We start from the raw sequence: 26,929 nt of genomic DNA, 5'->3' as shown, positions 1-26,929 counted from the left end.
GTGACATGAATAAGTATATTTCATATTCTCAGAACCCAACATCTTGAGCAAGCAAACATTTCTCTAGCTCCCTTGGACAGGTAGCCTGTTTTGTAAAATGTCGACTTTGACTGTAAATCTATATAAAAGTGTCTTCTATAATAGAGTATTGTTTATATAAGCCGTGTTCATCCCAGAACTTCCTAACCACTCTGTTGTTGGTGTTGTGCAGCTTCGTCTAAAGCTAAACCTAAACCTGTTATTGATGACGACGATGATGATGATGATGACGACGAGCCTGAGCCCGAAACTAAGACTAAGAAAGTGGTTAAGCCTGGAGCTGCTAAAAAGGTATGCATTTATTCATTTATTAAGTGTTTATTTGTCTGGCACCGTGTACAATTAAAACATACATTTGATGCATTGTTCCAGATATACAGCGCCTTCAGAAAGTATTCATACCCCTTGACTTATGCCACATTTTGTTGTTACAGCCTGAATTCAAAATGTATTAGATTTTTTCTCTCACTCGTCTACATGCAATACCCCATAATGACAAAGTGAAACCATGTTTTTAGAAATGTTAGCAAATGTATTGAAAGTGAAATAAAAAATATCTAATTTACTTAAGTATTCACACGCCTGAGTCAATACTTTGTAGAAGCACCTTTTGGCAGCGATTACAGCTGTGAGTCTTTCTGGTTAMGTTTAAGAACTTTCCACACTTGGATTGTACAAYATTTGTGAATTTTTWTTATTATTCAAGCTCTGTCAAATTGGTTGTTGATCATTGCTAGACAACCATTTTCAGGTCTTGCCATAGATTGAAGTCAAAACTGTAACTCAGCCACTCGGGAACATTCACTGTCATCTTGGTAAGCAACTTCAGTGTAGATTTGGCCTTGAGTTTTTGGTTATTGTCCTGATRAATGGTGAATTCATCTCCCAGTGTCTAGTGGAAAGCAGAATGAAACAAGTTTTCCTGTGCTTAGCTCCATTTCGTTTCTTTATTTATCCTGAAAAACTCCCCAGTCCTTAAGGATTACAAGCATACCCATAACATGATGCAGCCACCACTCTGCTTGAAAATATGTAGAGTATTGGATTTGCCCCAAACWTGACAAAAAGTTAATTGCTTTGCACTTGGTATTGTGGAGTAACTAGAATGCTGTTGATCCATCCTCAGTTTTCTCCTATCACAGCCATTACAAATATCTGTAACTGTTTCAATGTCACCATTGGCCTCATGGTGAAATCCCTGAGCGGTTTCCTTCCTCTCCGGCAACTTTGGATGGTGTATCAATGGTGTATCAATAGATGGTGTAACACCTAAATAAGTTCAGGAGTAAACATGTGCTTAACAAGTCACATAAGTTGCATGGACTCACTGTGTGCAATAATAGTGTTTTTGAATGACTGCCTCATCTCTGTACCCCACTCACAATTATATGTAAGGTCCCTCAGTCGCRCAGTGAATTTCAAACACATCCAAAGTGTATCTTTGTAGTGACTGGACATATTGATACACCATCCAAAGTGTAATTAATAACTTCACCATGCTCAAAGGGATATTCAATGTCTGCTTTTTTATTTTTTACCCATCTAACAATAGGTGCCATTATTTGCTAGGTATTGGAAAACCTCCCAGGTCTTTGTGGTTGAATCTGTGTTTGAAATTCACTGCGCGACTGAGGGACCTTACATATAATTGTGAGTGGGGTACAGAGATGAGGCAGTCATTCAAAAACACTTATTGCACACGGTGAGTCCATGCAACTTATGTGACTTGTTAAGCACATGTTTACTCCTGAACTGATTTAGGTTCGCCATAACAAAGGGGTTGAATACTTATTAACTCAAGACATTTCAGTTTTTCTTCTTCATTTGTAGAAGTTTCGAWAAACATAATTCCCCTTTGACATGGGGTATCGTGTGTAGGCCAGTGACAAACAATCTCAATTTTTAAATTCAAGCTGTAACACAACAAGATGTGGGAAAAGTCAAGGGGTGTAAATGCTTTTTGAAGGCTCTGTGGCTAGACCGATAATGTTTGTACCGAATTAGATTTTTCATGACAATCTCATTCAGCACTTGGCACACCATGCTACTACTATGTGCCAGCTTTTCTCTCTGTGAACTGGATATTTCATTCTGCGTTTTAATAGAACACCCCCCAGGAATCTGTTGTGAGCTTGGATAAAGATAGGGTCAGTAGTCTTAAAAGACTTACAAAGGGGAAGCCTAGCAGCCAGCAGGTACATGGTTGGAGTCGAGCACCACTGTGTTACTAATACGTGACTCAGGTATTACTAACTGGGTGGACTGAGCCTTGTACCGGGTGTTGAGACACTGCACGTGTGTCTGTCTCTAAAACTATGTTGGTCAATTTTTTTTGCATGTTTTGTGGGTATTAACGCACACCCACACACACTCTGTGAGGCTGAACACAATATCTAAACGATGTATGTTTTTGCTTTTATATTTAGTATTATCTTGTAGTAATATTTTGTCTAGCTTCTCATACCCCTTGACTTATTCTCATTTACAGGCTGAAATCCGAGTTCTCTATATTATAAACATATGTTTATAATGTAGTCTTTTGAACCTTTGTCTTTGTCTGACCATGCTATAAATGAGTTTTACAACTTTTGTATATAGCTTTTATATCTTATGTTTCTGAACTGTCTTTTAAACCTCCCCGTTTCTCTACCACATATTCTGAGCACAATATATATCTCTAGCTTTTATATACAGGAAATTGCCATAATGATGGCAACACTTGAGTAAATGAAAGCAAGTGCTTTCATAATAATTAAGCAATTAACATCCCATTATGCTTAAGGTCATGTACAAAAATGCTGGGCAGGCCATTATTTTGGTTACCGTGGCTATGCCCCCATAGGATGACAATGCCCCCATCCACAGGGCACAAGTTGTCACTGAATCATTTGATGAGCATGAAAACGATATAAACCATATGCCATGGCCGTCTCAGACACCAGATATCAACCCAAATGACCACTAATGGGAGATTCTGGAGCGGCGCCTGAAACCACCATCAACAAAACACCAAATGATGGAATGGATTGTGGACAAATTGAGCCGCATCCCTCCAATAGAGTTCCAGACACTTGTAGAGTCTGTACCAAGGTGCATTAAAGCTGTTCTGGCTCGTGGTGGCCCAATGYCCTATTGAGACACTTTATGTTGGTGTTTCCTTTATTTTGGCAGGTACCTGTAGCTTTGTATCTTGTAATGATGTTGTTTCTGTGCTTTTTATCTTGTTCTGATAATGTCTCTGCTGTCTTGTAAACCTCCCCATTTCTCTCTGTCCCGTCGTCAGGGTGTGCTTGGGAAGAAGGCCCCGGTCACTAAGGCCACTGCCAAGGATGAGGAGGACAGGTCTGGTGTTATCTTTATCCTGGTACCCAATGGCAAGGAACAGAGGATAAAGGAGGAAAAAGGGCTGAAGGCACGTAATATAGAATATAATAATATATGCCATTTAGCAGACGCCTTTACCCAAAGCGACTTAATCATGCCTGCATTTCATTTATGGGTGGTCCCGGGAATCAAACCTATATCCTGGCGTGGCAAGCTCCATGCTCTACCAACTGAGCTACAGAGAAGTCACGTCACCTTTTTAGCTATTCAGTTTGTCACCTTGTAGCTTTTCACTTTGATAAAAGGAGTGGGTGAGGTGTCTCTTTGTTGTCAGGGGAGGTTGTGCAGTGTTGAAGGAAACTCGGGGTTGATCAAAAGGACAGTATTGAAATGAGTCATGTCATGTGGTTGTTCCACTGGATATCATAAGGTGAATGCACCAATTTGTAAGTCGCTCTGGATAAGAGCGTCTGCTAAATGACTTAAATGTTAAATGTGTTTCATCTGCTCCCTGACAGTTTTTTTTTGTGGCATTTTGGATGGCCAAGATAATACTGTTTGCTGAGGAAGAAATATTGTTTTATTTTATCCTTTGTTTAACCTGGCGAGTCAGTTAAACTGAGTCAATTTGCGGAAAATCTAATYGGCATAATACATTTTTTTAAACTCCTTTGTTTCAGCAACGATTATTTATTTTGGTTATAAAAGTAAAACATTTAATATCTAAATGATCCTTGGCATGACCATCTTAAAACCTATACCCCCCGGTAATGTGAGTAAATAACGCTGAATAATCATCTCACTTGTGATGCAGGTGTTGAAATGGAATTTCCAGACCCCGCGAGATGAGTATGTGGACCAGTTGAAGACTCAGATGTCCACCTGCTTYGCCAGATGGCTCCAGGATGAACTCTTCCACGCTTCTGACTTCCAACGCCAGGTCAAGGCTATTGGGGTCATGGGAGAGGTAAGAACCCCGTAGGAGACAGCAAAACACATTTTCTTATTAGATAGAGCCCTTGGTGAGTCTTTCTTTCTTATTCATACAGGTTTGTGTTATTGAGATTATCTTTTTTGCAACAGAGAACTATATTCTTAAGAGTGAAAAGGATTAAAATATCTAATCTTATTTTTAGTTTATTTCTGACGGGAGTTACAGGAAAAAGTCTCCTGTTTCTCCAGTATTGCCTTTTTGCCTCCATCACCTTCACAAATCAGCCAAGGCCRTGTGGTAGATTCTGCCTATTATCTACAAGTTTATTTTAGACTAAAACCATTAGTGTTTCTTTGAAACCTAAGGGCGTTTGTTTACTTGACTGACTACAATGTTATGTTTCCACTCATTAGCGAATGGAGGATGAGCTTGAGGGCACACTCAGCTGCTTGGACCTGATCCTGAAGTGGTTCACACTGCGTTTCTTTGAGACCAACAGCACTGTGTTGATGAAGGTTCTGGAGTACCTCAAGCTGCTCTTCCCCACGCTGAGCAGAGAGAACTACCACCTCAACGAATACGAGGCTTCCTCCTTCATTCCCTACCTCATCCTCAAAGTAAGTCACCTCCATCCCCTACCTCGTTCTCAAAGTACACTACATTACCAAAAGTATGTGGACACCTGCTCATCGAACATGTTATTCCAAAATAATGGGCATTAATATGGAGTTGGTCCTCCCTTTGCTGCTATAACAACCTGCAGTCTTCTTGGAAGGCTTTCCACTAGATGTTGCTGCGGGGACTTGCTTCTGTTCAGCCACGCGCATTAGTGAGGTCGGTCACCGATGTTGGGCGATTAAGCCTGGCTCGCAGTCAGCGTTCTAATTCATCCCAAAGGTGTTTGATGGGGTTTAGGTCATGGYTCTGCGCAGGCCAGTCAAGTTCTTCCATACTGATCTTGACAAACCATTTCTGTATGGACCTCGCTTTGTGCATGGGGGAATTGTCATGCTGAAACAGGAAAGGTCCTTTCCCAAACTGTTGCCACAAAGTTGGAAGTACAGAATCGTCTAGAATGTCATTGTATGCTGTAGCATTAAGATTTCCCTTCACTGGACTAAGGAGCATTGSTCGAMCCATGAAAAACAGCCCCAGACCATTATTCTTCCTCCACCAAACTTTACAGTGGACGCTATGCATTGGGGCAGGTAGCGTTCTCCTGGCATCCGCCAAACCCAGATTCGTCCGTCGGACTGCCAGATGGCGAAGCGTGATACATCACTCCAAGGAACGAGTTTCCACTGCTCCAAGCTTTACACCACTCCAGCCGACGTTTGGCATTACACATGGTGATCTTACCAACAGTTCTTGTGCTGACGTTGCTTCCAGAGGCAGTTTGGAACTCGGTAGTGAGTGTTGCAATCGAGGACCGACAGTTTTCACGCGCTTCAGCCATTGGCGGTCTCGTTCTGTGAGCTTGTGTGGCCTACCACTTCGCGGCTGAGCTATTGCTCTTAGACGTTTACACTTCAATAACAGCACTTACAGTTGACCATGGCAGAAATATGACGAACTGACTTGTTGGAAAGGTGGCATCCTATGACGGTGCCACGTTGAAAGTCACTGAGCTCTTCAGTAAGGACATTCTACTGCCAATGTTTGTCTATGGAGACTGCATGGATGTGTGCTCGATTTTATACGCATGTCAGCAACGGGTGTGGCTGAAATAGCCGAATCCACAAATTTGAAGTGGTGTCCACATACAAAAAAGTGTATATATAGTGTAAGTCACCTCCATCCCCTACCTCATCCTCAAACTAAGTCACCTTATTCTTCATCTCCTACCTCATTCTCAAGTTCACCTCATCCTTCACCCCCTACCTCAACCTAGGTCTGGGACCACCACACAGTTTCTCCATGTGGTGTGTGGTCTCTGTTTATAGAAGCTATGGTTTGTGTGACTAACCATTTCTTTTTTTACATCCTTTTTTCCCCTGACAGGTTGGGGAATCAAAGGATGTGGTGCGTAAAGACGTGCGTGCCATCCTCACCATGCTGTGTAAGGTCTACCCTGCAAGCAAAGTCTTCCCTTTCCTCATGGATGGGACCAAGTCCAAGAACTCCAAACAAAGAGCTGGTAAGACCAAGTGGACCAAGGCTAGAATAAAGAACTAGACATCATTTATTGCATTGTCAAATCTTATGTTAATTGTAATAATAGTAATACTTATATAGTGTTTTTCAAGGACCCAAAGTTTCTTAAAGATATACTCCTCCTTAATGCAACCGCTGTGTCAGATTTCAAAAAAGCTTTACAGCGAAAGCACACCATGGAATAATCTGAGTAGAGCCTGAGATACCCGCCATGTTGTGGAGTCAACAAAAGTCAGAAATAGCATTATAAATATTCACTTACCGTTGATGATCTTCATCGGAATGCACTCCCAGGAATCCCAGTTCCACAATAAATGTTAGTTTTGTTCGATAAAGTCCATATTTATGTCCAAATACCTCCTTTTTGTTCGCACATTTAGTCCAGTAATCCAAACGCGCAGGCACTAGGTCCAGACAAAGTCAAAAGAGTTATATTACAGTTCGTAGAAACATGTCAAACGATGTATATCTTTAGGATGTTTTTATCATAAATCTTCAATAATGTTTCAACCGGACAATTCCTTTGTCTTTAGAAATGAAAAGGAACAGAGCTCGCTCTCACGGCCGTGCGCATGATTTTGCTCATGGCATTCTGCCAGACCCCTGGTTCAAACAGCTCTTATTCGTTCCCCCTTCACAGTAGAAGCCTGAAACAAGAAAACAGTCAAGTCTAAAGACTGTTGACATCTAGTGGAAGCCTTAGGAAGTGCAATATGACCCAATTTATACTGTATATTGGATAGGCAAAGACTTAAAAACTAGAAACCTCAGATTTCCCACTTCCTGGTTGGATTTTTTCTCAGGTTTTTGCCTGCCATATGAGTTCTGTTATACTCACAGACATCATTCAAACAGTTTTAGAAACTTCAGAGTGTTTTCTATCCAAATCTACTAATTATATGCATATTCTAGCTTTTGGGCCTGAGTAGCAGGCAGTTTACTCTGGGCACCTTATTCATCCAAGCTACTCAATAGTGCCCCTCAGTCCCAAAGAAGTTAAAAGTGAAATTTACCCWAAATCCAGAAACTCACAAGTGATTCCATACATTGAAACTAGTTCAGTTGAGTTTGCCCTTTCTCTCTGGAGTGCAGAACTGAGAAGGCTGCAAAACGGGTCATGTCACTTGTGACGTTGCTGGATGCAGGCTTCACTCTGCTCCGTTGTCAGTGAATGCATGATTCACAAATCTGCGAACTGTGACAAATTCATTGTTTTTATTGAAAGCCTAAGGCTGAATTTTGACTCTTGAAATGTACACTGCCGTTCAAAAGTTTGGGGTCACGTAGAAATGTCCTTGTTTTCCATGAAGACATACATGAAATGAGTTGCAAAATGAATAGGAATATAGTCAAGATGTTGACAAGGTTATAAATAATGATTTCTAATTAAGATAATTGTCCTTCAAAACTTTGCTTTTGTCAAAGAATCCTCCATTTGCAGCAATTACAACCTTGCAGACCTTTGGCATTCTAGTTGTCAATCTGAAGAGATTTCACCCCATGCTTCCTGAAGTACTTCCAACAAGTTGGATTGGCTTGATGGGCACTTCTTACGTACCATACGGTCAAGCTGCTACCAGAACAGCTCAATAAGGTTGAGATCCGGTGACTGCTGGCCATTCCATTATAGACAGAATACCAGCTGACTGCTTCTACTTTAAAAAGTTATTGCATAGTTTGGAGCTCTGCTTTGGGTCATTGTACTGTTGTAGGAGGAAATTGGCTCCGATTAAGCGCCGTCCACAGGGCATGGTAGCGTAGCCTAGTGGTTAGAGCGTTGGACTAGTAACCGAACGGTTGCAAGATCGAATCCCCGAGCTGACAAGGTACAAATCTGTCGTTCTGCCCCTGAACAAGGCAGTTAACCCACTGTTCCTAGGCTGTAAATCTATATTTCAGTTTAATTATTTAATACCTTTGCGTAACAAAATGTGGAAAAACTCAAGGAGTCTGAATCCTTTCCGAATGCACTGTATGAGCCTTATGTATTTATGACAAGGGGGGTTGAGAAGACAAGACCTGTTGAGGGTTGAGAAGACAAGACATTATTGTGCCACCTTCAATATCCTTGTTTGTATCTCCTCGTTGTGGCACGAACGAACCATTCTCTCCCTGTATTCCCCTAGAATGTCTTGAGGAGCTGGGCTGTCTGATAGAGAACTATGGAATGAACGTCTGTCAGCCAACACCGGCCAAATGCCTGAAAGAGATCGCTGTTCACATCGGAGACAGGGACAATTCAGTACGCAACGCTGCCCTCAACACAGTGTTGGCTGTGTACAATGTCTGTGGGGACCAAGTCTACAAACTCATTGGCAATGTAAGATACTCCTACTACTACAATATACTGCAATAGAGGTTATGTCACAAAGCAGGATCAATGAGTTAGCCAGCAAACTTAAATGTTCAGAAATGAATATTTTTTWAAATGTTTTATATGCTTGAAATGGCCATGGACTGTTTCAACCAACAACCCATAGTCAACTTTCACTTTATTAATGAACCAGAAAATGTGAATGTTTCTTCAAGTTGTCTAACTTAGTATCCTGCTTTGGAGTATAACGCCACTGGAGATGTCGTCTCCGGTGTCTAGCTCAAACATCCTGTCTGTCTTCTGCAGCTGTCTGAGAAGGAGATGAGTATGTTAGAGGAGAGGGTCAAGCGCTCCGCTAAGAAGACCCCTGCAGCAGCCCCACCACCCGCCAGACAGGCTGCAGAGAGAGAGAGGCCCCAGAGAGAGCACTCCTCCAACCCCAACGCCACCTTCATGAGGAAGCCTGCTCAGCAACCTCAGGAGGATGTGCCCGACAAGCTCAAGTATGGGATGGGTCAAATCCCTGACCTGGTGCCTCCTCAACCACCTACCTACCAAAGCATGGCTCTCTATTCTAACGGATCAATGGGTTTTTTAACTTTAGTCTGGTGATCTAGCAGTTACAAGTGCCACTGTACTTTACTCACATTCATGGCAAAAAAACATTCTGTCCATGTCTTAAGACCTTACCCACAAACCCTCGTAAGGATAAGCCCTCTTTTATGCTCCTCCTCAATGTCCGTCTTTTACTCTTTTCACACTGACGAGATGAGCCGAACCGTGCCGAGCTCGACTGCGCTGGCCAGGTTACGCATCCGTCATACGTGCTTGAACAACAATTTGAAAGAAGAAATATCTGATCCGGCACAGTGAGATGATAAAAAAAATATCGTACTTTGTCGCCAGAGGGAAATTGGCTTTGCACGGTTTGGGTTGGCACGAGGGTGTGAAAAGAGTATTTGCGTGGTCTTTCCTTCTCCTATTCTGTTTGGTTTCATTGCATGGTGTGTGTGTGTGTGTGTGTGTGTGTGTGTGTGTGTGTGGTCTCTTAATCCTCAGCCTCTCTTCTCCTTTATAATTGCTCTTTTCTTATCGCTGCTCTGCTCTCCATGGACAGAATAATGTATCGCACTTATAGGATGTGAGTACCGCCGTGCCTCTCCCAGACAGTGTGCACTCTGCTCTCCAGAAGCACTCAGAATGGGGATGTAATGTAGAGAATCTAAACGTAACACTCACCAGTCTAAACTAAATAGTTCAGTTGGTGTCTCCCCCCCCAACCCCTTCCTCGTCGTCCTGTGTTAATGGCAACCTTCCATACTAGCAAACCACTTAGGGTGAAGCAATGTATTACACAGCCATTCCAAATAGTGTGCGGGTATATTGGAACAGAGTTGTGTGACCCGACCTGTCTGTCTGTGTTGGTTTCGATGACATTGTTCTGAATTATCCTCTTCTGTTCTCCCCYAGCCAAGCGCGGGCTCAGAACGCTCTACGGGAACACTCGCACCCGTCCATCCCCAAGGAGTTTCAGCTGGACCTGGACATGATTGAGAACGACCACACACGGGTCAGTGAGCTGCCCGACCTGGTCCAACACAAACTGGACGAACTGCTGGAGCCCATCACGATGCCAGAGCCCAAGTGAGTGTCTGTTTGAACGGACCCAAACTTTATACCAACCCGTCCCAAGTCTTAGACCAACGCTGGCCTGAACTTCCATTTCAGTCTTTTTCACAGTAGTTCTGAAATAGCAGAGGGATGAACTTTTAAAGTATGGATACATGGTTAAACTGTCTGAGCATTATACCAACACTGGCTGGGAGGGATGTGCATTGATCTACTGTAGAAGTTTTTTTGAATTTCTAAGATCCAAGAGACTTGTGACGGTTGTGGCATCCCAAGACAAATGACAGTGAGGGGTTATGTAATTAGTTGTGTGTGTTTCCCCAGGATCCGCTCTGTCTCGCCCCACTTTGATGATCTTCACAACAGCACCGCTTCCACCATCAACTTTGTCATCTCCCAGGTGGCCAGTGGAGACATCAACACCAGCATCCAGGCTCTGGCACAGGTTGGTACATCACTGTAGTATAGGCTCAGGTACACCATGGTGCAATAGCAGGCTCTCCTGTACGGAGTCTTTTTTATTGAAAAAGAGGTTAGGGAACATCAAACCTCGATTTCTGTCTTCCAATAGTTGAGTGAAGGGTACTTGGGAGACTAGGGAACATTGAACTTCGACCTATCTACCTGCAGTACTCTGCTCTAGTTAGAAACGAGAAGAGCGCAAGCAGTGGACAGTGTCTCTGTGTGTATTAACCTCTGTCTCTCCCCTTCCCCCAAGATTGATGAGGTGTTGAGGCAGGAGGACAAGGCGGAGGCCATGTCAGGTCATATCGACCAGTTCCTCATCGCCACCTTCATGCAGCTGCGTCTCATCTACAACACACACATGGCCGACGACCGCCTCGACAAGAAGGACATCTTCAAGCTCTACAGCTGCATCATCGGCAACATGCTCTCAGTGAGTAGTGACTACACATTCACACCATTGAGGGGTGATACTGGTCTGTTGTTTCAAAGAGTTGGCTCAGTCTCTCTAAAGAGGTTTTGTTTTAACATCTAAAACCACACCGGAGTAGGCTTAGTAGACTGGTGTGGACATCTGTGCCACTGCTGTGTTTGTGTGTCACCTGTGTACTGTAGTTGTTCTCTATGGAGAGCCTGGCGCGAGAGGCGTCTATGGGGGTTCTAAAGGACCTGATGCACGGTCTGATCACCCTGATGCTGGATGCCCGGGTGGAGGACATCGAGGACGGACAGCAGCTCATTCGCTCCGTCAACCTGCTGGTGGTCAGAGTACTGGAGAAGTCTGACCAGACCAACATCCTCAGGTCAGAACTCAGAACCTTGACTTTATTGCATTTAGTTTTACGGGGACGGTGCACATTAAGTAACATTACTCGAAATGCCTTGTCCTGAGAAATGTTAGCGATGATGGCTCGTGTACTTCAGAGAACCTCTGAGCAGCAGATTGCACCCTGGCTAAGGGTGATACAGATTAAGGCATTTCCAGAATACTGTATCTAGTATTTTCTGTCTGTCTTTTTCTCTTCTCCCAGTGCTCTTCTGGTGCTGCTACAGGACAGCCTTACCACCTCATCAGGGTCTCCTATGTGCTCTGAACTGGTCATGAAGGTATTACTATTCCATTTGTTATGGGAGTGTTCACTTTTGTCTGGGCATGATATGTATGGTGTTTGCACATGAGCTAGTCAGATGTSTATTCCCTGTTCTTTGGGACATTTTACCTTTTTAGCTCTAAAACAAATTATTACCTATTTCCAAATCATTATGAATAATTATTTTGAGGCTCAATAAACAAATTTGAAATGTAATATATTTAACCCTCTGGTACTCGCTGTCTCTCTAGTGCCTGTGGCGTATGATCCGGTTCCTGCCAGAGACCATCAACAGCATCAACCTGGACCGCATCCTGTTGGATGTCCACAACTTTATGAAGGTGTTCCCCAAGGAGAAACTGAAGCAGCTGAAGTCTGACGTGCCCCACAGGACCCTCAAGACCCTGCTGCACACACTGTGTAAACTCACTGGAGCCAAGGTACGTACTATACATACCCAAAGCTCATTCACATCCAATAGTTGAGTGATTGTTGTCTGTGGTTTTGATTAAGTAGACCATAGTGTAGGCTGTTGTTGTTTTGACCGTGTTGCTTTGCTGTGTCTAGATCCTGGACCACATGTCCATGATAGAGAACAAGAATGATTCTGAGCTGGAGGCCCACCTGAGACGAGTGGTCAAACACTCTGGAAACTTCTCTGGCATGAAGTCTGACCGGGGCACCGAGAAAGGCCAGGTGCGTTGAGTTAACCCAACCTCTAATTACTGGATTTATTTAACGTCATTCAAGTGAATACACTGCTTTTAAAATAGTTGTGGATAACACAAAGTTTTTTACCAACATCTCTGTAGTGCAACTTGAGTTCACTTCCATAATAGCCTAATGTRTTCTTGCTGCTTCCAGGATGACAGGATGTCGAAAGCTAAAGTGAGCGACATCCTCTCTGAGATATTCAAGAAAATTGGCTCCAAGGAAAACACAAAGGAGGTGATTATTTTTCTTWATTTCCTTGGTCGTTCATGTATTCATACCTTGATTTTACGGTTTGCACCCTCTTGTTAAGGTCGTAATTGTAAAAGATGGTGTTCTCAGTGACTGGCTAAATKAATTTACAGTACCAATCCAGAATTGTGAGTCAGTTAACTGTTTGTTGTTTCCCCAGGGCCTGACGGAGCTGTATGAGTATAAACAGAATTACTCAGACGCTGACCTGGAGCCCTTCCTGAGGAACACGTCTCAGTTCTTCCAGAGCTACGTGGAGAGAGGCCTCCGCATGATCGAGTCTGAGAGAGAGGGCAAAGGCAGGATCCAGCCTTCTAGCACAGGTACTAACCCTGAAAGATTAAAGGGGAATTCCACTCAAAAGTTTAAATGTGAAGTTTTGTTCTTTGCCTTGTAATATTTTATCTGATAAGACTGTCTACCATGCGTCTTAACCCAGAGATTGTACAAATCTGTAGCAGTGTAATAGGAAATGCAATCCTGACATCAGCTCTAGTGCTTTGGTATAAGCAGTGTTAGTATTGTTTGAATTACTATTGAGGATTACTAGTAGCTAACCATTATGTACAGTGGTTAGTACAAAATTTGAGTTTGCTATTCACAAGAAGCATTGCCTGATGTGAACCATGCCTCAAACAAAAGAGATCTCAGAAGACCTAAGATTAATAATTGTTCACTTGCATAAAGCTGGGAAGGGTTACAAAAGTATCTCTAAAAGCCTTGATGTTCAATAGTCCACAGTCAGACAAATTGTCTATAAATGGAGAAAGTTCAGCACTGTTGCTACCCTCCCTAGGAGTGGCTGTCTTGCAAAGATGACTGCAAGAGCGCAGAATGCTCAATGAGGTTAAGAAGAATCCTAGAATGTCAGCTAAAGCTTTACAGAAATCTCTGGAACATGCTAGCGTCTCTGTTGACGAGTCTACGATACGTAAAACACTAAACAAGAATGGTATTCATGGGAGGGCACCACGGTAGAAGCCACTGCTGTCCAAAAAAAACATTGCTACATGTCTGAAGTTTGCAAAAAGTGCACCTGGATGTTCCACAGCGCTACTGGCAAAATATTCTGTAGAGAGATGAAACTACAACTACAGAGTTGTTTGGAAGGAACACACAACACTGTGTGTGGAGAAAAAAAGGCATAGCACACCAACATCAAAACCTCATCCCAACTGTAAAGTATAGTGGAGGGAGCGTCATGGTTTGGGGCTGCTTTGCTTCCTCAAGGCCTGGACAGCTTGCTATCATCTACGGAGTTTATCAAGACATTTTGCAGGAGAATGTTAGGCTATCTGTCCGCCAATTGAAGCTCAACCGAAGTTTGGTGACGCAATAGGACAACAACCCAAAATACAGAAGTAAATCAACAACGGAATGGCTTGAACAGAAGAAATGACGCCTTCTGGAGTGGCCCAGTCAGAGTCCTGACCTCAACCCGATTGAGATACTTTTCTTGCCACTGTATATTATTAAAACGGAGTCTGGTGCTCTCTGTGTGGATAGGCCACTGGGAGTAGACAGATACCAGACTGCACTCTGGTCAAAGAGTGATGACAGACACAGAAGCCCAGTCTAGGTGTTTAATGATGAAGCAGAGTATACATGTGGTCTGTGTACAGAGAGAAACGGAATAAAAAAATAGAACGTTACTACAATGTAAATCAAATAAACACTAATGTCAACCATCCCTATACACAATTGACAATAAGAGAAAAATAACACACCATAATTCCTCAAGGGAATTAACATTAGTTTGACCAACTGGTAGGCTAATCACACAATTGTACAAAATGGTAAGAGAACTGGTGAAGAAATTTAACCCACTACATGCACATTTCTTGTACTTACATATAACAATAGCAACAGGAATATTATAAAAGTGAAATAAGTATTTGTCCTGACTTACATTTGGTTAAAAAAAAGCACAAATATCCCTGCAAATGAAAACGGTCTGATCTCTACAAAAGCCAGCCTAACTAAGAAATACATTTTGTTGGTTGCCATGGTGAATAATCCAATAATTGTTAGGACACATAAAAGGAAACATCAAAGAGTTTACCAGAATCTCTAAATGAAAATACTGGCAGATCAATAAAATGTCCTTGTAGGTCTAATTCTAGGATTAGACCTACAAGGATTCTAAATGAATATCTAAGGGACTTTTAGACAATTAAAATGTAGCTTAATTAGTTTTATGAATATTGTGGTTTTTCTATTTCCAAAAAAACTGTAGGCCTAAGGGTTTCCGTTAGGAAGATATGGCACTGTACAGCGTGTTTCTATTCCAAGAAAACTCAAATGCATTTGTTACTGTAGCTGCTTTAGTGTAACTTACTTATTGGCATAAAGGCCTACTTAAATATACAGTACATCAATAAACTAATTTGTGCACGTCATCACAGCATACAAGTCTTTAAATGCAGTCAAGCATTTTAGTTATAAAACTAAATGACAAAGGGAGCATTGATTAATTTTTTAATTACGGCTAAAGCAATTTTAATTAAGGGTTTCTGTTAGGAAAATATGGCAATGTACAACCTGACCGGTCAGGAGGAGGCCTAGGCTACTGACTGCGAGTGAAGAGCAAAATAATCCTTACATTGCATATTTATTCCCACCGCCCCAACAGGTCCACAGACGACATAATCGCCATCACACTGCATACTGTCTTATCCCATCTGGACAAAAATAATACCTATGTAAGAATGCTGTTCATTGACTACAGCTCAGCATTCAACACCATAGTACCCTCCAAGCTCATCATCAAGCTCATCATCAACCTTCACCTCAGGTGGTGAAGTTAGGAAACAACATCTCTACTTCGCTGATCCTCAACACTGGGGCACCACAAGTCTGTGTGCTTAGCCCTCTCCTGTACTCCCTGTTCACCCACAACTGCATGGGCATGCAACTCAATCATCAAGTTTGCAGACGACACAACAGTAGTTGGCTTGATCACCAACGACTACGAGACAGCCTACAGGGAGGTGGTGAGGGCACTCGGAGTGTGGTGTCAGGAAAAGAAACTCACAAAACGTCAACAAAACAAAGGAGATGACCGTGGACTTCAGGAAAGAGCAAATCTGTCGTTCTGCCCCTGAACAAGGCAGTTAACCCACTGTTCCCCAGTAGGCCGTCATTGTAAATAAGAATTTGTTCTTAACTGACTTGCCTCGTTAAATAAAAGGTACAAAAAAATTACAAATATGGATCACTAGTCACTTTAAAGATATACTTCTCCTTAATGCAACCGCTGTGTCAGATTTCAAAAAAGCTTTACGGAAAAAGCACACCATGCAATAATCTGAGTACAGCGCTCAGACACAAAAACAAGCCATACAGATACCCACCATGTTGTGGAGTCAGTCAGTCAGAAATAGCGTTATAAATATTCACTTTGATGATCTTCAACAGAATGCACTCCCAGGAATCCCAGTTCCACAATAAATGTTTGTTTTGTTCGATAAAGTCCATTTATGTCCAAATACCTCCTTTTTGTTTGCGCGTTTAGTTCACAAATCCAAATTCACGAGGCGCAGGCCAGACAAAGTCAAAAGGTTCCATTACAGTTCGTAGAAACATGTCAAATGATGTATAGAATCAATCTTTAGGATGTTTTTATAATAAATCTTCAAAAATATTCCATCCGGACAATCCCATTGTCTTTAGAAATGAAAAGGAACGCAGCTAACTCTCACGGGCGCACGCCTGACTGAGCTCATGGCCTTCTGCCAGACCCCTTAGTCAAACAGCTCTTATTCTCTCCCCCTTCACAGTAGAAGCCTGAAACAAGGTTCTAAAGACTGTTGACATCTAGTGGAAGCCTTAGGAAGTGCAATATGACACTGTATATTGGATAGGCAAAGACTTGAAAACCTACAAACTTCAGATTTCCCACTTCCTGGTTCGATTTTTTTCTCAGGTTTTTGCCTGCCATATGAGTTCTGTTATACTCACAGACATCATTCAAACAGTTTTAGAAACTTCAGAGTGTTTTCTATCCATAATAATATGCATATATTAGCTTCTGGGCCTGAGTAGCAGGCAGTTTACTCTGGGCACCTTATTCATCCAAGCATCCAGCCATAAGAAGTTTTAAGCAATGCCACATTAAATAATGCCACTAATAATGTTTACATCTTACGTATATACTGTATTTTATACCATCTATTGCACCTTGCCTATGCCACTCGGCCATCGCTCATCCAAATACTTATATGTCCATATTCTCATTCACCCCATTTTAGATTTGTGTGTATTAGGAAGTTGTTGGGAAATTGTTAGATTACTTGTTAATGTTACTGCACTGTTCGGAACTAGAAGCACAAGCATTTCACTACCCTCGCATTAACATCTGCTAACCATGTGTATGTGACCAATAAAATGTTATTTGATCGAAGTGGAAAAAGTCAAGAGGTTTGAATACTGGACGAATGCATTCATTGATATTACTGTATATGCATGTGCTGGACTGCTTGAAAAGCGCTTCAGTTGCTGTGACGAGTTCTGTTGAAGTGAAATGTTTCTCTGTTCCAGTGATTCCCCAACATGGCCTAGACTCTGGCTCAGTGCCTCTGAACGGAGAGGAGATGAAACCCGCAGTGTACTACGAGAGACTGAAGATTCTGAGACAGAGACAGGGACTGGAGAACAACTCCAGGGTTAGTTTGATGTCGATCACATTGGTGCCACTTGGCTTACAATTTCACATTCATATTATGATGTTGATGTAGAATTTGAATACTGGCTGTATTAATGACTGTACCCATTTATATTATAGCTTGTCATATCCAGTGATGTAGCATTGTTTCTTGGCTTGCTTACTTTAAATTTGAAAGCTGATCACCTGTTCTCTTTCCACTCCCTTCCCGCTTTCCCCTCCCTTCCCGCTTTCCCCTCCCTTCTCTTTCCCATCTCTCTCTCTCTCCCTCTCTCATCTCCATCCTAATAGCAGGCTCAGCTGTTGCAGCAGGAGGAGGGGGACAGTGGACTGATGCGTCCCATCACCTCCCTGCTGTCCAAGCCCTCGGTGGCCTCCTCCACAGACATGCTCCAAAGCAAACTGTCTCAGCTCAAAGAGTCCCGCGAGTCCCACTTCCAGCAGGAGCAGTCCCACTCCCACAGCCCCACTCGTTGCTCGTCCCCCTCCGCCAACCTCGACGACCTCAAGAAGAGGCTGGAACGGATAAAGAGCAACCGCCAGTAAACGACCCCTGACCCCCAAGCTCATCTCTATACCCAGTCTATCTAATGTGTTAGCCAGCCCCCACCCTCGACCAGATACACACCAAGCCTTGGCTTTACCCACCCCAAAACCCTGCTCTTATCCTGGCTTTCTTTTTCTGGGTAACCCCCTCTTCTGTGTAAATTCAAAAAGCACCTGTCTCATTGTATAATATTCTGTAAGTGGACAATTTTTTTGTTGAGTATCGTGGCACAATTTTGTGTGTATATACTCATGGATGCTAACCACTCAACGCTTTTAAGTGTCAAGTTAGGGTTATAGTGTACAGTTTCCATGTGCAGAATGCTGTAATATGTGTAACTTAATCTAGCCTTTTTTTCCCTCTTTTTTTTTTAATTTTTTTTTTTTAAAGGTTTTGAATTTCATAGTCAAACCATAACATGTCTCTTCTCTGGGCCTCCAAGCAGAGTTGGGGTCAATTCCATTTTAATTCAGTTATTTCTGGAAGTAAACAAAAAAACTAATGTTTCCTCAGAGAAGCATTTAGGAAAATCTGAGTAGGAATTGGAATGTCAGTTTACTTCTGGAATTGACCCCATCCCTGTTTCTATGCTCTGTCAGTTCATACCACTGTTTGCTAAACTTGCTATTTTGCTTTTCCATCTATGAAGTTAAGACTTGTARAACTTGAAGGATTGATTCTGTTCTCGAAGTAAAGCAAGGAGCATGGCATGAAGTAATTGTTTTTGTAATAAAGTTTGCATTACTAAAATATGCTTAAGTCATTGGTTTAATAATACTCCCATCTTGCATACTGTAGCAGAATGTCACTAATTCTGATGCATTGTTTTTGTATTTAATTCAAATGGAAGTAGTCTTAAATTGTTGCTCTTATGGGTTTTAAGTGTATAATCGATAGTGAAATGGCAATAAAGTTGTTTTTTTAACAAACTACCTAATGTGGATACGTTTTGCATTTTATTCTTCCTCGATTGAACACATCACTGCACCACATGTTGAGTGATATACATTTATATTAAGGCATTTCAGAACTTCAGCTCATAAGTTACAATAAAGGCAAATATACATAAATTGCATTTGTGTACATAAATATACAATCTGCGGTAATGTCTCAAGACAAAGTGCCGAAAGGACACAACATTTTAGACATCTGACAAGCTATTTTTCTATTCCATACAATATTCTGAAAAGGCCAATGGATAATGGAAGATGTGTCATACACATGCAGGAAAACATTGGACATTTAATGGCAGGATATCAAGCTTTCCACAGATTTCTGTCATCAAATCTTTAAGGCAACGAGCGTAGAAAACCGTGTTTCCAGACTGGAAGCCTGGCCCTCGGCATGTCTTTTTTGTTGTGGTTTGCAGCAGTACTTACAACTGTGTTGACATGACACCTGGGTCTGATTTCCAAACAGAAAGCTATGAAGAGCCATGTAAAATGTTCTGCTCACTGATTGAACATTGCATACAGTCAGTTGCCTGAATTAGGATTGATTTCTATCTCTTGCTACACAAATTCGTGTCTGCAGTGTTGAAATATGCTACTCTCTTTGTTTACTGTTGTGCTATCATCAGATAATAGCATCTTATGCTTTCGCCGAAAAGCCTTTTTGAAATCGGACATGTTGGCTGGATTCACAACGAGTGTAGCTTTAATTTGGTATCTTACATGTGTGATTTAATGAAAGTTTGATTTTTATATCATTTTATTTGAATATGGAGCGCTGTATTTTCCCTGGCTATTGGCTAGGTGGGACGATTGCGTCCCACCTGACCCAGAGAGGTTTTAAATGTCTTCAGCTTTCTAAAAGTTTTTTCCCCTTTTATAATAAAAACTCAACAAAAATGTCTGCAAGACTCTGGCGATCCGAAGAAGTCTYTGCTCACCGTACCATCCTCAGACGAATGGATTGGTAGAAAGGATGAACGGGACAATACAGAGGTATAAGCAACATCTGTAGACTGATGTTATAACATATTTAACAGGCAGTAGTGGTTTTGAGTTCATCAATTGCAATGTTATAAAAAAAAATCACATTCTGAGAATAACTTGTGCCAGATTTACCTTCATTGTCTTTCTTCTTTTCTGTCAGACCATCAATGCCTACATGTTCCATCTGGTGCGGAATTTTAACAGGCAGTCAACCGAGCAAGCTTTCTACATTGACACCTTTGAAATGACTGGCATTTGGGGGAGCAAGAAATCAAAACTTAAGGTTGGTTGGATTATTCTCATAATATCTTGTGCCATATAATTTTCTATTCAATCATATTTTCAGATCCATCTCTAAATTAGTGGGCCAAAACCCCACAAGCACCTTGGTGCCGTAATGTATGGTTTAAGAACCAAGAATCAAATGACAACTAAATACTCCCCCTTCTACCTGATGTTCGGTAGAGAGGCTCGCTACCCGTCAGAGGGTTCCAGAACATTACAGGGTTGGTGTACATCATTTTACATTCTAGTTGATTTGAGAAGTGCAGACTGTCCTTGTAAGTTTAAATTAATATCAGAAATGTATGTTATAGATTGACAGCAGTGTCGAGAAGGTCTTAGCAGTGGAAGACTTAACAGAAGATATGCTGAAGCTCAGTGAGGTTCTCCAGACTGCCATGGACATGGACTGCTGAGGTCCAGAGTAAATCCTCCAAAAGAACTAAAGGCACAGTGCCAAAACTTAATGTGGGTGACAGAGTGTGGAGGGTAAATATCTGAAGCCAGCAGAGGAAAGGGGTTAAACTAGATCCCAACTATCTTGGCCCATTTATGATTCGAGGTCTCGAAGGGAAAAGTATGGACTTGGAAGATGACAAGGGGGTTATCTTCCCTAAAACAAGCGTGGATCACCTGAGACCTCATGTAGAGGAGACTCCTCGGATCCCTCATAAAATAAAATCAGCAGCCTCCACAACCACCACACCAGCAGGTGCAGCCTCCACAGCCACCACACCAACAGCCTCCACCTCCACAGCCACCACAACAGCAGGTGCAGCCTCCACAACCACCACACCAGCAGTGCTGCCTCCACACCACCACCACCAGCAGGTGCAGCCTCCACAACCACCACAACCAGCAGGTGCAGCCCCACAACCACCACACCAGCGGCCTCCACCTCCTCAGCCACCACACCAGCAGGTGCAGCCTCCACAGCCACCACACCAACGGCCTCCACAACCACCACACCAACAACCTCCACAGCCACACACCAGCAGGTGCAGCCTCCACAACCACCACATCAGCAGGTGCTGCCTCCACAGCCACCACACCAGCAGGTGCAGCCTCCACAGCCACCACACCAACGGCCTCCACAACCACCACACCAACAACCTCCACAGCCACCACACCAGCAGGTGCAGCTCCACAATCACCACACCAGCAGATGCTGCCTCCACAGCCACCACACCAGCAAGGTGCAGCCTCCACAACCACCATACCAGCAGGTGCAGCCTCACAACCACCACACCAGTGGCCTCCACCTCCTCAGCCACCACACCAGCAGGTGCAGCCTCCACAACCACCACACCAGCGGCCTCCACCTCCTCAGCCACCACACCAGCAGGTGCAGCCCACAGCCACCACACCAACGGCCTCCACACCACAACACCAACAGCCTCCACCTCAACAGCCATCACACCAGCAGGTGCAGCCTCCACAGCCACCACACCAGCAGGTGCTGCCTCCACAGCCAGCACACCAGCAGGTGCAGCCTCCACAACCACACCAGCGGCCTCCACACCAGCAGGTGCAGCCTCCACAACCACCACACCACGGCCCTCCACCTCCTCAGCCACCACACCAGCAGCAGCAGCAGCTACTGATATAAACAAATGTATGAATGTAATCTTGTCAGGTTCCATTTATATATCTCAGTACAGGTACATTTTTCCAGGTGTTGCAGAGGCTTGGGGGGAAAATATGTATATGTGCTGTTGTCTAGAATCGCCCATATGAAATCTTTTATCAGATCTCACAAGAACTGGTCCAAAAATGAGCGGAAAGTGAGGTAAGACTGTGTTGCACATACAGTATATGTAAACACTGTATGTGTGTGATTAATCTGTTTATTTATAAGGAAAACCTAAATTGTTGTTTTTCTATGTAACAGATTTACCTTCATTGCCTTTCTTTTTTTCTGTCAGACCATCAATGCCTACATGTTCCATCTGGTGCGGAATTTTAACAGGCAGTCAACCGAGCAAGCTTTCTACATTGACACCTTTGAAATGACTGGCATTTGGCGGAGCAAAAAATCAAAATTTAAGGTTGGTTGGATTATTCTCATAATATTATACACTGCTCAAAAAAATAAAGGGAACACTTAAACAAACACATGTAACTCCAAGTCAATCACACTTCTGTGAAATCAAACTGTCCACTTAGGACGCAACACTGATTGACAATAAATTTCACATGCTGTTGTGTAAATGGAATAGACAACAGGTGGAAATTATAGGCAATGAGCAAGACACCCCCAATAAAGGAGTGGTTCTGCAGGTGGTGACCACAGACCACTTCTCAGTTCCTATACTTCCTGGCTGATGTTTTTGGTCATTTTTTAATGCTGGCGGTGCTTTCACTCTAGTGGTAGCATGAGACGGAGTCTACAACCCACACAGTGGCTCAGGTAGTGCAGCTCATCCAGGATGGCACATCAATGCGAGCTGTTGGCAAGAAGGTTTACTGTGTCTGTCAGCGTAGTGTCCAGAGCATGGAGGCGCTACCAGGAGACAGGCCAGTACATCAGGAGACGTGGAGGAGGCTGTAGGAGGGCAACAACCCAGCAGCAGGACCACTACCTCCGCCTTTGTGCAAGAAGGAGCAGAAGGAGCACTGCCAGAGCCCTGCAAAATGACCTCCAGCAGGCCACAAATGTGCATGTGTCTGCTCAAACGGTCAGAAAACAGACTCCATGAGGGGTGGTATGAGGGCCCGACATCCACAGGTGGGGGTTGTGCTTACAGCCCAACACCGTGGCAGGACGTTTGGCATTTGCCAGAGAACACCAAGATTGGCAAATTCGCCACTGGCGCCCTGTGCTCTTCACAGATAAAGCAGGTTCACACTGAGCACATGTGACAGTCTGGAGATGCCGTGGAGAACGTTCTGCTGCCTGCAACATCCTCCAGCATGACCGGATTGGCGGTGGGTCAGTCATGTGTGTGGGGTGGCATTTCTTTGGGGGCCGCATAGCCCTCCATGTGCTCGCCAGAGGTAGCCTACTGCCATTAGTTACCGAGATGAGATCCTCAGAACCCTTGTGAGACCATATGCTGGTGCGGTTGGCCCTGGGTTCCTCCTAATGCAAGACAATCCTAGACCTCATGTGGCTGGAGTGTGTCAGCAATTCCTGCAAGAGGAAAGGCATTATGCTATGGACTGGCCCGCCGTTCCCCAGACCTGAATCCAATTGAGCACATCTGGGACATCATGGTCTCGCCTCCATCCACCAACGCCACGTTGCACCACAGACTGTCCAGGAGTTGGTGGATGCTTTAGTTCAGTCTTGGGAGGAGATCCCTCAGGAGACCATCCGCCACCTCATCAGGAGCATGCCCAGGCGTTGTAGGGAGATCATACAGGCACGTGGAGGCCACACACACTACTGAGCCTCATTTTGACTTGTTTTAAGGACATTACATCAAAGTTGGATCAGCCTGTAGTGTGGTTTTCCACTTTAATTTTGAGTGTGACTCCAAATCCAGACCTCAATGGGTTGATAAATTTGATTTCCATTGATAATTTTTGTGTGATTTTGTTGTCAGCACATTCAACTATGTAAAGAAAAAAGTATTTAATAAGAATAGTTCATTCATTCAGATCTAGGATGTGTTATTTTAGTGTTCCCTTTATTTTTTTGAGCAGTGTATATTATATGTTATATTTGACAGATTTTGAACTCAAGCAACTGCTCTTTTAAAATTCAGATTGATCCAATGATTGGCATCATCAATGAACACAACCACTGGACTGTGACGGTACGAGCCGCTAAGGCAATACTAAGAACTAAGAAATACATACATAATACGGAATATACATGTGAACACATACACGTGTGTAAAATGTGTGTGTGCCATATGTGTATATTTATGTGTGAATGTAATATGTGTATGTGTGTGTAATGTGTAATGTGTGTATCTGTCTAAGGTTATGCTGCCATCCCAAAAGAGGGCTCTATTCCTGGACCGAACGGAGAAAAGTGCCAGAAAGATAAAAGGATGCCAGGGGGTGACAAGGTAAAAACTGCTTTTAATATTATTTTTTTTACAATGGAATCAATAAAGTCTTTGAAACGCTATACTGTTATTAATCTCGATATTGTAATCAATAAAGTGTTTCAAAATGCTGTACTTTTATTAACATATATGTTCAGATCATTCCTGAGAGAGAAGGGGTGTAATATCTTCAGATGGGCGTGTGGTACCTTCCTCACCCATTCCAACAGTAGAGTAGAGTAGAAGAGTAGAAGTAATGCACAATTAACCTACTGAAAGTATACTGACTAAATGGCAAAACAGAACTGTCAAATTATATTATAGCTGTGTCGTTGTATACTTGCGAATTAGAATCTTAAGTGTAACATAATTTTGTTGGGGAAGACTGAAATGCCCATCAACATTTTTTCCCAGTTTGCTGAATGTGTTCTGAAGGAGGAGTCGATTGTCTTTTCAAATACAGACAAAGATGTTAACATCATAAGAAAATAAATAGCAGTCACTCTCCTTCAAAACACTGGTATGTTCAATTTCTAATTTAATATAATTGTAGATAAAAAAAAAAATGTTATGGATCTTTCAAGGTTATCTTTGATCCAACTTCTGACTAGATGGCCACTAAAACACATGTATTTAAATAATTGTGTTACAATAAACCTATACTGTTCCCTGTTCGCTCTGAAAAATACATGTAAAGATGTATAGACTACTTGACATTATGTTTTGCTAGATGACCTGAGCCAACTGTGCCACTTCTGTGGGGAGGTGGACAATAATGAGGAAGACACTAACTGGGTAATTGCTTGTTCACTACTAAAAGCACATTTTTAGGAGTATGAATTTGTATAAGCAGTAATATTTCTAGAGGTAGTATCATCTGCTTTGTCTGATAATGAAATAATTGTAATTCAAGAAMATGTATTTAATGTTTTAAATATCTTAACATTTTTCATCATAAATTTCAGATCGGTTGTGACCGCTGCCCACGATGGTTCCTACCAGTCCTGTATGAAAACCATCCCACCATTGGAGGATTATGTCTGCGCTGCCTGTCAGGACTAGGTTAGGCTTGAGTTCCACGCAACGGTATCACCTGGAAAACTTTCCATAAAAAGTGGACTAAATGTTCAACTAGCAAAGTCGCAGCGATGAAGAATTGAGTGCGTGCGCGTTCACGCGAAGGGGGGGATTCTGGCATGGGGGAGCTTTTCGGCACAACACCGGCTCTACGGGGTGGCAAAGCCGGGTATGGATCACCAGCTAGAATTTGTGCCCACCCTCAGTTTTCTTTCCCATAAACATAACAATTGGTATATTAATTACCATGCCCGGTGGCTAATGGGTTTGCCAGTAGCGCAGACCGGGACAGAGGCTATATGCCGGTGTGTGCTCATGATCTGAAGAGTGGGGAGAAAGGGTGATGTAATAATGTAAAATGTAGTGGTTCAAATCCCAAACGGCATTCTGATTGGGCACCTAGCCATGCAATTTCATTAGGTACTGTCCTCATTACCTTATTTAGGAAGCTCATTGGATCCCAGGACGGGGTCAAACTGTTTTTTTCCCACACCGAGGGGAGAAAAGGTTGTTCACTTTTGCAGACAGCTAGCTTCTTTAAGTTTTGGTACTGGAGCCCTGAATAATTATAGTTGGCTAACCATGAGGGTAACATCACAACAAGCACCTGCAACTCCGTTACCTGACGACGTTGGTGTTGGAGGAAGGAGCCAGCGCAGGCTTGTCTTGACATTTACCCGAGCCTCATTTTAAGTGGGAGAAAGCAGGCCTTTTGTAGCGCCTGGTTGAAGGTCTGCATTTGGTTGTGGTGCACGCTATGTCTGAGGAACTGAGAAGGCGATAGAGGACTTTTTCAGTGCGTGTAGCTCCCTGTATAATTTCTTTAGGAAGMCTATGGTGGCTGCACAGTACACGGTGGAAAAACTGAAAATACTTATTGATGGACTGGCCACCTCGCCACTGTCAGTCATGAAATCAAGTCACATCACAGATGCTCGGGGAAATCGAGTCTTCTCGTGCATATGGCACAGATGTGAGATTTGAGGCCACAGGATTATTGAAAGCAGTGACAGAGCTGCTCTTCAGGTTTATTGCTAACATGACCCACAAAATCCTGGGGTTCCTTGACCCTCCTACAAACTGCAGTCAATCTACTGATCTGCACACCAGTATCAAACTTGTCCGCAATACGTATGGGTGCTTTGAAAAACTGCAATGTAATGCTCCCTTTCACTATAAAAAACAGGTGCAGACCTTACAGTGAAATGCTTACTTACAAGCCCTTATCCAACTATGCAGTTAAGAATATACCTATATATATTTTTTTTTAAAGATAAATGATTGAAGAGCAGCAGTAAAATAACAATAACGAGGCTATATTACAGGGGGCACCGGTGTCGAGGTAATTGACATATGTMCATGTAGGTAGTTATTAAAGTGACTATGTATAGATAAGAGCAGCGGCAGCGTGGGGGCAATGCAAATAATTGTGTCGTCAGCAAACGTAATGATGGTGTTGAGTCATGTTTAGCCTTTTTCACTTTATAAATTAGTTTAAACAATATGGCACCA

At 42.8% G+C, this 26,929-nt stretch overlaps 1 protein-coding gene across 2 annotated transcripts in view; it reads left to right on the top strand.

The window, feature by feature from the left end:
- Positions 1 to 18,504, top strand: part of LOC111952416 (cytoskeleton-associated protein 5-A) — a 36,097-nt gene extending 17,593 nt beyond the window's left edge. For both annotated transcript variants that reach the window (XM_023971054.2, XM_023971055.2), the window contains exons 26-43: positions 212 to 330; positions 3,323 to 3,451; positions 4,178 to 4,330; positions 4,711 to 4,914; positions 6,299 to 6,434; positions 8,578 to 8,771; positions 9,072 to 9,268; positions 10,236 to 10,409; positions 10,719 to 10,839; positions 11,113 to 11,292; positions 11,475 to 11,662; positions 11,891 to 11,966; positions 12,202 to 12,390; positions 12,518 to 12,646; positions 12,815 to 12,898; positions 13,074 to 13,236; positions 17,453 to 17,577; positions 17,868 to 18,504. In XM_023971054.2, the coding sequence (XP_023826822.1) occupies positions 212 to 330; positions 3,323 to 3,451; positions 4,178 to 4,330; positions 4,711 to 4,914; positions 6,299 to 6,434; positions 8,578 to 8,771; positions 9,072 to 9,268; positions 10,236 to 10,409; positions 10,719 to 10,839; positions 11,113 to 11,292; positions 11,475 to 11,662; positions 11,891 to 11,966; positions 12,202 to 12,390; positions 12,518 to 12,646; positions 12,815 to 12,898; positions 13,074 to 13,236; positions 17,453 to 17,577; positions 17,868 to 18,122 (2,816 nt within the window). In that variant the 3' untranslated portion in view covers positions 18,123 to 18,504. The remainder of the gene's footprint in view (positions 1 to 211; positions 331 to 3,322; positions 3,452 to 4,177; positions 4,331 to 4,710; positions 4,915 to 6,298; positions 6,435 to 8,577; positions 8,772 to 9,071; positions 9,269 to 10,235; positions 10,410 to 10,718; positions 10,840 to 11,112; positions 11,293 to 11,474; positions 11,663 to 11,890; positions 11,967 to 12,201; positions 12,391 to 12,517; positions 12,647 to 12,814; positions 12,899 to 13,073; positions 13,237 to 17,452; positions 17,578 to 17,867) is intronic.
- The last annotated feature ends 8,425 nt before the right edge of the window (positions 18,505 to 26,929 follow it).

This window comes from Salvelinus sp. IW2-2015, linkage group LG26 (genome assembly GCF_002910315.2).
Source record: "Salvelinus sp. IW2-2015 linkage group LG26, ASM291031v2, whole genome shotgun sequence".
Classification (NCBI taxonomy): Eukaryota; Metazoa; Chordata; class Actinopteri; order Salmoniformes; family Salmonidae; genus Salvelinus; species Salvelinus sp. IW2-2015.
The sequence above is the reverse complement of the archived record's forward strand: the minus strand, read 5'-3'. Positions and strand labels throughout refer to the sequence as shown.